Below are 13,272 nucleotides of genomic sequence, written 5' to 3'. Positions count from 1 at the left end.
AGCCTCCAGAAACGGACGCAGCCCTGCCGACACCTTGATTCTGACCCACTGAGACCCACTTTGGACTTCTGACCTCCATAACGGCAAGATAATAAACGTGTGTTGTTTTAAGCCACTATATCCGTGGTAATTTGTTATAGCAGGAATGGGAAAATGATGTTACATAACCGCTGAGCTGCTCCTGCACCCCAAATCAGCCTAGAGTCAGGCGCCCAGGCCAGGACTACATCCCCAAAGAGAACATGGATGGATTGTTCTTTCTCATCTCTGACACATCAGCAAGAACGTGTCTATCCCTAAAGACCTTATTTACGAAAACGACCCACTCAGATCCAGAGAGTAAGCTCAAGGGTTAACCCCTCTAATGTGTTTTCAGCAACAGGGCATGGGGCAGAGGCGGGGACTCAGGACATTAGAGGTTGTCCCCATGAGCTATTGTCACCTCGGGTCTCCATCTGTCACCGACTGATTTTTTTAAGGACTTATAGTAGAGACATGGGCAGGCTTGTGTGTAATAGACAACACCTGGGGCCCACGTGCATAGGAAGGTGCAAATAAACCCTAATTATATACGTATATAGAGTGGGTTTTATGTTCTGAGCCACCAACTATTAAACCAGCTTCTTGAGAGAGGGGTCTTGGTTTTATTTCATTGATCCGTGTGCCTATAACACCTCGGCCAGATGCACAAATAACTCTGGGTCGTTACGGAATGGATTTTCCCCTAAGGACAGACTCATTCGTAGGCAGAGTTTTTGAGCCTTTCCCAAGCTAAGCCTAACCCGAGGTCTGACTTGCCCCCTGCTCCAGAGCCCCTCCCTATTTAGAGCCCGGTAAGTTTTTCACTCCGACTCAGGTATCTTTTCTCATTCCCTCGGGCTTGTGAGGTGTGAGCGCTGTGTCGCAGCTCGATCTCCAGAAGCACCGAGTCACATTTGGCTCCCAAAAAAGCATATCCTAGAAAAATGAAAGTCTTTCCATTTTCCCCGTGGAAATGCATCTCAGTCTCGTATTGGAGCTGCGAGATACAGAATCGTCTCTGCCAGTGCCCTGAGCCCCCTCCAACCCAGGGGAATGCGTGGGCTCCGGTCCATCGGAAGCTTTTCTTCTTCAGGAGTCCAGCTTATTTCCAAATTGCCCCGCGCGAGCCGTCCCGCGGGCGCGCACGCCCTTTCGCGCAGCCTTTGAAGCCGGCTGGCGGGAGATCCCGGCCGCTTCCCTTTCGCAGGCAGAAGCCCGGCCGGGGAAGCCCCGGCTGCGCACGCCCATCCCCAGGCCCTCGGAGCTCCCAGCGGCCGCCGCAGCCCCACGCACCACCTGCAAGCCCCGCGGCGTCGCAGCCCTTCCGTCTTTCCTCTGGGCATCGCTCCTTAGCTCGCGCCCTTCTCCCAGATTCCCGACCCCCGGCCCTGCTCCCGCCCTCTGCGCCTCGGCGGCTGCTGGGCCCGCTGCAAAGAGTTAAGAGCCGGCTCCCGAGAAGGCTCCGGCGGCTCCAGGTCCCCAGGCCCCGCTCGCCGCTCCTGATTGGCTGAGCGCCTGTCAGTAGTAAAGAGTATCAGATGGCAAAGTTGGGACCTTCATAAAGGCGTGGTGGCGATTCTCCGCAATCGCCGGCAGCCTATGACATCAGCCAGGAACGCCTGGGATGCCGCTGCTCCTGGCCAACCTCCGAGGAGGAGGAGGGTCCCGCCGGCTAAGAGTTAATTAGCCCCGCACCGCGAGGGGGGAGGCGCCAGTTTTCTGGGGACACTGGCTGCCACTGTACTCCTACCCAGGGGAGCTCACGGAGAGTTGGATGAATTCTGGGTTGTTAGCTGCGGTCAGCTGGGCTCCCGGGAGCCTGTTGCTGGTGGAGAACAGGGGGCACCTGGCCAAGGGACCAGCGGCTTGCTGAGACTCAACATGACACTCCTGGGGTCTGAGCATTCCTTGCTGATTAGGAGCAAGTTCAGATCAGGTAGGGCGAAGGCATTTAGCGTTCCTTCTTAAACTTTCCTCTTCTGCAATTCTCAACTCTAGAACTGCTTTCCAATAAATGTGTCAAAGCCTGCCAGGTCTCCCGCAACTTTGTTCCCCAAAAGCACATTGTGGAAGCGAAGAATTTTATTTGACTTTGGGGGCCTTTCGTGTCTTCCGTTGTAAGTGCTTTGGGTGGTTGAGTGTGGTTGTTCATCTGTGAAAAGGCCAATCCTTTTATTTTATTTTATCTTATTTTCTCTGCATCTATGAATAGAAATTTTGAAGGGGTACATTCGGAGGGAGCAACTTTGGAAATGAACAAATAAGGGATTTCAAGTTTGGAAGCTGCGTAGTATCAGTTATAATCGCTGAGAAGATGAACCTGATGTTGTGTTAGGTACAGGGGTCACTTAAAATGTAGCTAATCCAAACAAATGTATTTCCCAAAAAAAGTCACTTGGGGGAAGTAAAAATAGCAAATTTGGAGCACACCAAGTATTTAAAATGACATCACTGTAGGAAAAAAAAAAGAAAGCCCAGTGCCACAAATATTTTTTTCCCAAACCATCTGATATTTATAAATAGAGAATTTCCCCCCAAAATTTCTGTGTTAGTGGCACATGGAGAAACTTCTCAAAGGACGCTGAGTGGAGGTGAGTGGAAGGGAGAGACGGGAGCTCTGACCGCTTCTCCAGAAGAGCTTGTACACGCGCCCATGGAAGGTGTCTGTGTGGGTCTCCGCGTTTGGACAAAGCAACACTTCTGAAGTTATTTTTCAGTAGCTCTGTGTGTAATGTTGATTTTAGAAAACTGGTTAACAACACACTCAGTAATGTAGGACTTCTACTTAGATTGATTACTTTTATGAGAACTCCGATGAGAGCATTAGACATAACAGGTGTCAGAAAGACGCTGGCATAGTTTGCTAAGCTAAGTTTTCCTTAGCCCTTCTACATGGGGCCAACTCAATTGTTTCACTTGGGATGGATGGTTCAAAAAGGAAAAATGTAGATGCTGGGAGGTAAGGTTCATCTATGACTTTCTTAGATGCCCTCGGATTTTAGATGCCTGTGGGGTCAGCTGGAGATTTTCTTAGGATCTTCACTGTTGACGCAAGTTGAAAACTCAAGAGCTTAGGTGGTCACAAGCCTCACTGCCCGTGAAGCTCTGGGATGAGTCTGCCAGCCACCGGGGTCGGCAGTGGATTAAGTCCTTCCTTTCCTTTTCATGGTGAGGTGAGGCAGTTGATCTGTTAATTAGCTAGAGACCTCGCCACTGCGTTGTATTTGGTCAAAACCGTAAGGCAACACTGCCACCTTTCTGAAGAAGAGAGGATGTAGATTTGTTTTGTATGAAGCTGCATTCATATCAAATGCTTACTGGCCAGTTTAAATGTGGAGGGTCTGGTGGTGCTGGTTTGTCTCTAACAGGATTTGGTGATATACTGGATAGTAGACTTGCAAAATACTGATCAATCCCTGCTTCAGCTAAAGTGCAGTGGAGAGGGAAGACAATTTTTGCAGCACTCCCAACTTCCATCTCAGTGGATTTGTGGAGTCCTGGTGTCTCCTAAGTAGACCCTGAAGACCCTGATCCTGGAGCTTCAGAGAATTCCAGCCTCACTTTTTTTAAAGTTGTGCAGGCCTTTGTGTCATAAGGAAAGGTAGCTTCGGGAAAACATGATATCAAAGCAGAAGCGGGCATCCTTAATCCTCCCGTCGTTGATAAACAGGGAATCTGGAGTCTGAGATGCAAGCATTGATAGTCTCTTGACAGACAGGAGAAAAAAAACAAGTGGAATGTAAAACTTAGAAAATGTAACGTTTGAATGGTGGTTATTCTTTCCATAGGTAATGACTCCTACAGCTGTGCCAGCACTGAGGTGGAGGCAGGCTAACAAGAGGGTCTTTCCTTAAGAGAACGCCTTTTATTTTGTCACCAACAATGAAAAAGGGCCTTGACTCTATTTTGATTTCTCTCTCTCTTTTGCTGTTTTCCCTTCTCCTTCATCATCTTCTTCTCCTCCTCGTCTTTCAAAAACAATTCAAACTGTAAACTCATAAAACTGTTTCCATCTCACTGTGAATATTTGCTCTGATAGTAGATCGTGGTATTATGTATTCCGTTAAACACGTTTCAAAAAATAAATGCAACAGAATTGTTCTGTGATTACAGCAAGAGACTCGCTGTGACAGGGTTTGTTTATAAGTGAGGAGATAACTGCTTTTACTCTCAAATCATCATCCATGTCAACCGTGGCCGACCAACTTTATATAAGCTGTATTTGGGTGACCCCCATGATTAAGGACGAAATTATGCTACAGCAGCAGTAAGCTCTGAAAGTTTACATGTATGAACATGTTTAGTGACATAAACTCATTTGAGAAGCCAAAGGGTGTCCTGGTTGACTGGGTGGGTCTTGGGGACCAGACTAGCTAATAAGTCGTCTCTACTTATTAGCCACATGATCCTGAACGTTAGGTAAATTACGTAATTCTCTGTGCCTCAACTTGCCTCACCTGAATAGTGAGGATGACTATAGGGTCATTGTGAGAATTAAATGTGAAGTAGAGAACTTCGAAAATGCCCAGCCCTCAGAAGGCTCCTACAAAACATTTTTCTATTATTAATATTGAAGTGCAGTTGGACCCCCCAGTTGGTCACTTTCTCTGAGTCTCAATTATTTAATCGGTAAATGCTGAGGTTGGATTATGCAATGTCTTAGACCCCTTGGGTAATATTTTATCGTTCTCTGAAAACATGTAAAAATTGGCTGGAAACAAGTATAACTGTGACTGTGCTGTGTGGCAATTGTGCATGAAGGAGAGGCAGTTTACATGAATGGAGTCATTTGCGCTGATTTTAAACTAACTGCATTTTTCCAGTTTTTAATCTTCTCACGTTGTTTATTCAATATCTAATCAGTGTCACTATCAGCAGTTCTCCATATCAATCCTTGTGTCCTACAAAACACACAGGGAGGTACGTATGTGTGCCACACACAGACACACACAGCCCTCAGACACAAAGGATTGAAAGTGGAGAGAGAGGTCTGTGAATGGACGTTGCTTCTAAAGAATCGTTGCGTTTCTTTTGCTTCTCTCTCTCTCTCTTTCCCCCTTCCCCATCTTAAACCGCCCAAACAGAGGCAAAGTCTGGCAACTGCCATGACCTTGACCCCACTCCCACAAATATAAACTTGTTCAGTTTAGCAAATAAAAATACAGAATGCCCAGTTCAGTGTGAATTTCCAAGCAATAATGATTAATTTTTACTATATAGCAGTACTTGGGACATACTGTTCTTTGAAATCCAAATTTCCCTGGGCCCTCTGTATTCTTTTTGGCAACCCTACCTACAGTCTGAGTGGTCTTTGATAAACACTTTCTGCTACCCCATCCAATATCCTATCAAGCTCTTGAGATTCTCTGGATTCCCAAGGACTCCTCAAAATGCAAAACTTGTGTTTTAGGCATGAAAGGAGAAAACTCCAGGTGGGGAGGGGGTACCACGAGAAGGAACCCTAGGTCCTCCGGAGTACAGCCAGCTTATGGGTGAGGAAGAACGTGGGAGCTTCACCTCTGGTCTCTGGTGGTCTGGGAAGGAGGAAGATGAGCTCAGCAGGCAGGCCGGTGCTCAGGCAGCAGAGTATCCAGGGGTTGTAACTGTAGTTAAAAGAAGGCAAGGAACATGCAAAGTAGGCACTCATGTGGCTGTGGCTGAACTCAGGTAGTGCGACCCACTCCACTATGTTCTTCTACTCCAGTAGGCCCAGGATCAGGCCTCTGGTGCCTGTAACTGGTTGCTTGTCCTTTCAGAGAGGGACATCTCAGCAGGACCCTGCAGTCATCTCTCTCTGTCGTTTCTCTATTCTCCATCCTTCAGACAACCTAAAATGACGACTGATTCCTACTTTAAGCTAAATCCTCAGTACCTCTGGCACTGAATTTTCTCTCTCAGGACTTGAGGTTAGCCTAAGAGGTCGGCCCCCGAGATTTTTATCATTATGGATGCTATTGAAGACATTTTCACCATGAGCTTGAGAGAAGCCCAGACTATCTACCTTCATCGGCAATTAGTTTTCTCGTTTAGCACAAATAATTTAACCTACAAGAGTGCCGTTCCCATGATCTGTAATATTTCTGTACGTATATATAATTTAATTCACCTTTTTAGATCTCATTTTTACCTTCTACAAAATGGAGGGTTTTGACTGGTTCGTATTTCAATTTGCTTTTAGCCGTAAGATTCAATACTTTTCCAAAGGAATGACCCTAAATATTTTTGTAAATGCTTGATCGAAGCATTACATATGAGAATACAATTTAATGCACCTTTAAAAATGAACATATTTTAATTTCTACATGGAATTTAAAAGTTAAAGGAACATTTGGGGTCTGGCTCAAGCCACCTGCTTGAGACCATGCCTGTCTCCTCAAGTCCAGCTGTGTTCAATTCACTCACAGCCCTCATGCCCTTCCCTCACCATCTTAATCACTACAGCAAGAACCGCAACCCCCGACCTTCCCTGCCCTAGTTTTATTCATAGCTCTTATCACCATTGGACAGACTAAACCATTTACTTGCTTATGTGCTTATTATTTTAATAATAAGGCAGAAATTATTGTCCATAACGGCAGAAATTATTACTTGTTTGTGTTTGTTTTTTATTTTTTATTCTCTAGCACCTAAGACTGCTGGGCACAGAGAAGGTACCCATTAAATATACTTTGAATAAATATGTTTTATTCTTCCTCCAAAGTCTATTCAAAAACATTAAAAGCAAACAATATAGGTTTACTGTTAGGCGTGTGTTTGTGTGTACTGAAACTAGAACAAAAAGGAGAGGAGTGAATATAAATACAAAAGTCAAAGTCATAGCACAGTGGAAGATGCTAAATGAGGAGGTAGGGGTGTAGCCCAAAGGTAAGAACCAGGTTATCCCTATTGTTCTTAGGTTAGTCAGTAGTTGTGTCCATGTGTTGTTAAGCAAATTAATTAAACAAAGGCTCAAAGACGATGGTGTGACAGTGTGTCATGAACCAAGGATTGTGATTAGTTCAATTCTGTGTACTCAAGGTACTTTTTTAAAAAACATATAAATTATTTAAGACCAGGAAGAGTGGCATTTGTCTTTTATCTGCTACAGCATACGACAAAAACAGTTAGCAAGATTGTGTCAAGTTGACTTGAACCAGATTGAATGTGCTCTACTCTAATTGGATTAAATTGAAGAATAACAGAAGTGCAGGGCAGAAGCAAAATGCTCCACCCAGGGTTAGAATTTTACATGCTTCAAAAAAGCCAAACCTGAATAGGAGATGTTGGAACAGACTGTTTTTCATTTCCTTTATTTTCATCTAATTAGCAAGGCTTCAGAGCATCTAATGAATGGTGAACGGGTATCCCACATCTCTGTCCAGATCAAGGGGGAGGAGCTAGCAGGTGCATTTCACAGGTCTCTGCTTTTCTGGTTCCATTCCTTCTGTCCTGTCGGCCGACTCACAGTGGGAGCTCATCTGGGACTCTGTGATCTTTGGAACATGTTTATATTCCCAGGGCTCTCTGGGCCTCTGTTTCCATATTGGTAAGATGACTCATGGTCTTCACGTCCTCATACCTCTATGAGAGAAAGATCTTTGTAGAATTATTAAGAGTTTCTTTCTGAAAAGAAAGAAATTAACGAACCTTTATTCACTATGTGGAAACGGATTACTACTGGATCTGGTGGCATGTGAGTTGCATGAGAGTTCTCGCTTGTGTGTGGAGTAGTTAAAAGCTTTCGATAAACACAAATAGGATTAATAACAACAACAACAACCATTAGCCCAATAATAGTTTTGCAGCCTTATGATTTTAGCACTTTGAATTTGTATGTTATTAGGCAGATAATGCTTATATGTTTCAGAATAGCTAGTAAGTCAAGCTTTACTTAACGAGATTTGGATCATTATTCTTAGATAAAACAGAAAGAGGTGTCCAATTTTCATTAAAATAAAATGTATCATTTATCCCCAGAAATTTAGAATAAATAAAACTGTTTTGTGACTTTTATTTTTCCAGAGCATAGCAAAAGGTTCTCTGGAACCAATGAAGGGAGAATAATGTCCTTCTTTTCTCCTGCTGGTGAGGGAAGATAAGTTCTTTTGTTTCACTATTGGAGTACTTCTTTTATGAGTACAATCCCTCTGACTGATTGATGTTTGCTGTATTCAGCTACCTTAGATCACTAGAGAAGAAGTTGAATTCAAAGTGAATTAAGCCACTGTAATATTGTAAAATGTATGTATTGAGTTCTCCTAGCTCTCACTTAGTTTGTGCAGCAATGATTAACGGATACACAGACCCTCAAATACTTAGTATATGTCTTTATCAGCAATCCCTTCTGACACTTCAGTTTGAACTACTGCATTGAATATCCTCAACTTGTATCTCCTTCCCCTTGGCCTCTTAAGTGGTACAAAAGCGTCAATCAATCAGTTGATTCTCATAAAATATGGTCAAGTAATCCCAGGCAATATCCCCATTTCACAGATGATGTGAAATGACTGGAAAATACCCCATAAACTATTCTGCCTTTTGTATTTCCGGAAACACTCTCTTTAGGAAGCCAATCTTGTTTCCTCCTGACTGGTTGGGCTGGTTTTTCAGTCCTAGGTAAAGTTCCACAAGGAACTTTTTGTTATTTATTTGAGACTTATTGCTCTGTCTGGAGCTTCTAAAAAATGATTCCAAAAAAGTTAAATCCAGAAAATTTATTGAATTTTCTTGATTCAGGTCTGCAATAATTGTAGACCTGATTGTAAAACTTGATTCAGGTCTTCAATAATTCTACAATTGAAATTAATTGAATGATAGTTCAATTGTTCTCCTCAATACATTTATTTTTATCATTTGTGTTCTCTTTCCATCCTTGTCCAGGTGCATAGAGATTTTTACAACATGATAATCAGAGTATATACATAAGTTTATACTCAGCCTTTTTATCAGTTAGTGTAATAGCATAAATATTTTTCAAGCGGCTACATAGCAGCATAATTTTTGCTTTAAAGACTGTATAATATTCCCCCAAGTGAGTGTATAGTAATTTACTATACTATATAGTATAGTAATATAAACCTTCTCCACTTGTATTGGAAAATTAAGCCGGTTATAATCTTTATATTATAAATAACATGACTATGAAAATATGCATAACATTACTGTGAAATCCTTCATGTGAAGAAAGAAAATATTTTCCTTCCTTTGGATTGTTTTGGAGGCTACTCATTATTTAGAGTAAATGCCTAAGTGTGGGAATAATGGATCTGAATATTTATAAGCTGTAATGATGGCTGGTATTTTTGGAGCACTTACAATGTAACAAACTTGACTTTAGGCCTATTTCTATTTGGCGATGAATGCTTGTCCCTACTGCACAACTAACTCAGAGTAACCTCGGGTACTTACCCATGGTTGGCTAGTATCTGATGAGCCTTTCGTACCTTTTCAGTAGAGATCGAAAAGGAAAATGAGTAACAGTTGCCTAATGGCTTTGGAAACTTCCATGTGGTCTGCTATTTAGGGACCACCTGTTACCAAATACGACTCACGCCTCATCAAAAGGGAAGAGAAGAGGACTAGGAGTTACTGAACCTATTATCTGTGGGCATGTTTATCATCTCATTTAATCCTTACAAAAATGTGATTAGTCCTATCTTAGAGATGAAGAAGCTGAGGCTCAAAGATGTTAGACAGCCTGGAGGCCAGGTATAAACATGTTTGTTCCACTGTCCCATGAAGATTATCTTTATTATAACCTACAGCTCCTTTCTTTCTTTCCCCGCCCCACCCCATAACCATACACACGTACTTGACCCAGTGGATTTCATATGCCTCTTTCTGGGCTACAACTCCAGGCATATACCCAATTACTGCTATCGTCCTTGATTTCCTAAATAGTGATTTATCAAGCTAGTTGTTTCTAGTACTTAACCTATAAATTACACATGCCATTCCTACAAAGTCCCAGGGGTTTTAATAAAACTTGACTTTTTAAACCTCAGTTTATTTGAGAAAAATTTTAAGAAATTTTTGAAAGGCAACAGCCAGAAGAGATTTGCTCTAAGACATCAAACATAGTTATAAAAGAAATATCTAACAGTTAATACCAGAAGTAAAACAATTATTATCAGTGGATCAGAATTGTGTGTATGTGCATGCATATACATATATACATTTATGGATATATGCATAGATTTAACCTCTGATAACAGTGACAGTTCAAATCTACAACAAAATATATAATGGATTTGTTGAGAAAATTGATTATCTCTTTGGAAATAAATACTTTGAGATATTTTATAATATACCTTAAAATAAGCTCCATGTGGATTAAAGAGCTAAGAAAACCTATAAAATATTTGAAGAAAACAGAGGAGAATAATCTTATCATCTCAGAGCAGGACAAGCCTTCCCAAACTTGTGGCCACGGCCAGGTTAGAAATAAAAATGGACATATTTGGTCACTTAAACATTTTAAAACTCCACAGTAAAATATCAAAATAAATTTTAAGTCAAACTGTAAATGGAAAAAAAATGCTTGAAAATATACATGAGACAAAGTTGAACAATAAGATTTAAAGCAAACAACCTAAGGCAGCGACAATTCAAGGGGAGAAATAATCAGTCAGCGCATGAAATATACTCAACTCACTAGCATTCAAGAAAATGCAAAGTGAAAGATCTAGATACTATTTTTTTTTTTTTTTTTGAGACGGAGTCTCACTCTGTTGCCCAGGCTGGAGTGCAGTGGCCCGATCTCAGCTCACTGCAAGCTCCGCCTCCCAGGTTCACACCATTCTCCTGCCTCAACCTCCCAAGTAGCTGGGACTACCGGCGCCCGCCACCTCGCCCGGCTAATTTTTTGTGTTTTTAGTAGAGACAGAGTCACCATGTTAGCCAGATGGTCTCGATCTCCTGGCCTCAGCTTCCCAAAGTGCTGGGATTACAGGCATCAGTCACCGCGCCTGGACTACTATTTTTTAGAAACTTCAAATTAACAAAATTTTAAAATGTTTATAATATTGAGCATTGAATAAGCATGAAGACATAGATACACCTATCATGTTGGTGAGCAATCTATACTGTAAAGTCTTAACAGATACAATTTTGTTACAGTTTATAATGCCTAACCCAAAAAAGATGGAAACAGCATAAACATCATCTGTAAGGGAATGATTCATTAAATTACAATATATTCACAGTATAGAATACAATGAAACACAATGCAAAGCAAAAATAAATGATAAAATTCTATATGAACTGATGTGAAAAGATCTCCAAAACGTATACTTAATTTTTTAATTCAGGTTATCAAATTCAGGTTATCAAACAATCTGGCAACATATTTTCATTTATGTTTTTATAAAAGTATTGGCTGGGCGTGGTGGCTCACACCTGTAATCCCAGCACTTTGGGAGGTCAAAGTGGGTGGATCACTTGAGGCCAGGAGTTCAAGACCAGCCTGGCAACATGGTAAAACCCTACAAAAATTTTCTTTACAAAATATCAAAATTAGCCCGGCATTGGTGGTGCCAGCCTGTAGTCCCAGCTACTCGGAAGGCTGAGGCAGGAGAATTACTTGAACCCAGGAGGCAGAAGTTGCAGTGAGCCGAGATTGCACCACTGCACTCCAGCCTGGGTGACAGAGCAAGTCTCCATCTCAAAAAATAAATAAGTAAATAAATAGTATTTATATATAAGTACACAGAAAAAAAAAGTTTCAAAGATATAAGTAGAACTGTTCATTATGGTATCCACAGATATAGACAGCAAGACCTTATCTTTCCTTTGCCATTTGCATCTTTTAAAATAAAACTGTATTCGTGTCTACGTAATTTTTAAATATGCCTAAAACATAAGAAGAAATTGACATCCTAATAGCGGTGGGGGAAAAAAAGCTTATCTGTAAGTCTTTAATAAAGTAGGCAAAGATTTAAGTGAAGATTTAGAGGATGTGAACACTAAATAATATTTGATTACATATTTTAATCCTCTTACTTGATATAGAATACAATTTTAGACTTAGCACCCTCCCCCTGCACATACACACATGCACACACAGAAAGAAGACCATAAGACAGTAAAAAAAGAAATTTCTTTTAAAAGTTAAAAAACTTTAATCCCAACAAGCTGCGAATTAAAATATACCAAAGGTGCTAAAGCACATGCATGGAAAAAAAGCCTGGAAGGACCCGTTCCCAAAATGATTAGCTCTGGGTGGTGAGATTATGAGTAATTTTAAAATTTTCTTACATTCTTTCTTATATTCTTGATTATGATTATCCAGTATCTCCTATACCGAGTATTATTTGTTTTTTAAGATATGGAGTGATGGGGAGTGGGTTAAGGATACCACATTTGCGTAGCAGCTCAATCAGGAGTTGGCCGAGTCCCTGAGAGGTTTAAGCTGTTCTCAAATTCTCATTAATCCTGGATCATGCTCACAACTCAAACTGCAACAAACTACAACAAATGAAACTTACTTCTCAACTAAGGAACCGAAAACCCACAACTCTGCTATTAATTTTTGTTGGAAAATCTTAACGTATATATGTGGTATAGGTATGCCATCTGGCTGATTTGGTTTCAATTCCTACCCTCCATCCTTATTGGTCGTATGATATGAACTCGAGTGCATGCCTTCAAGCTCTCAACCTTCTACTTTTCTATGTGGAAATGTGGAAACAAGAATGCCTCCTTCATTGGAAATTTTGGAGGCTTTAGTGGAAAAGTATATAAAAAGTGCTTGACATAGTGCAGGGATGTGCTGATGTACTCGATAAACGGTAGCTATTTTATCCACACATGAATATTAATTATATTTTAATTCACACTATGCAGCCCTAAAAAAGAACGTGATCATGTTCTTTGCAGGGACGTGAATGGAGCTGGAGGCCATTATCTTTAGCAAACTAATGCAAGAACAGAAAACCACATACCACGTGTTCTCACTTACAAGTGGGAGCTCAACGATGCGAACACACGGACCCACAGACCGGAAGGATACATACTGGAGCCTGTTGGAGGGTGGAGGGTGGGAGGAGGGAGAGGATTAATGGGTACTAGGCTTAATACCTCGGTGATGAAATAATCTGTACAACGAACCCCCATGACACACGTTTACCTGTGTAACAAACCTGCACATCCTGCACATGTGCCCCTAAACTTAAAAGTTAAAAAAAGTGGCCGGGCGCGGTGGCTCAAGCCTGTAATCCCAGCACTTTGGGAGGCCGAGACGGGCGGATCACGAGGTCAGGAGATCGAGACCAT

The 13,272-nt window shown here is 41.5% G+C and overlaps 1 protein-coding gene across 1 annotated transcript in view; it reads left to right on the top strand.

Annotated features, from left to right (window-relative positions):
* The first annotated feature begins 1,605 nt into the window (after positions 1-1,605).
* The window catches only part of MYOCD (myocardin), a 96,265-nt gene continuing 84,598 nt past the window's right edge, over positions 1,606-13,272 (top strand). Inside the window, exon 1 of the mRNA XM_011933291.1 lies at positions 1,606-1,957. Coding sequence (XP_011788681.1) covers positions 1,903-1,957 — 55 coding nt within the window. The 5' untranslated portion in view covers positions 1,606-1,902. The remainder of the gene's footprint in view (positions 1,958-13,272) is intronic.

This window comes from Colobus angolensis, unplaced genomic scaffold (genome assembly GCF_000951035.1).
Source record: "Colobus angolensis palliatus isolate OR3802 unplaced genomic scaffold, Cang.pa_1.0 Scaffold125, whole genome shotgun sequence".
Classification (NCBI taxonomy): Eukaryota; Metazoa; Chordata; class Mammalia; order Primates; family Cercopithecidae; genus Colobus; species Colobus angolensis.
The sequence above is the reverse complement of the archived record's forward strand: the minus strand, read 5'-3'. Positions and strand labels throughout refer to the sequence as shown.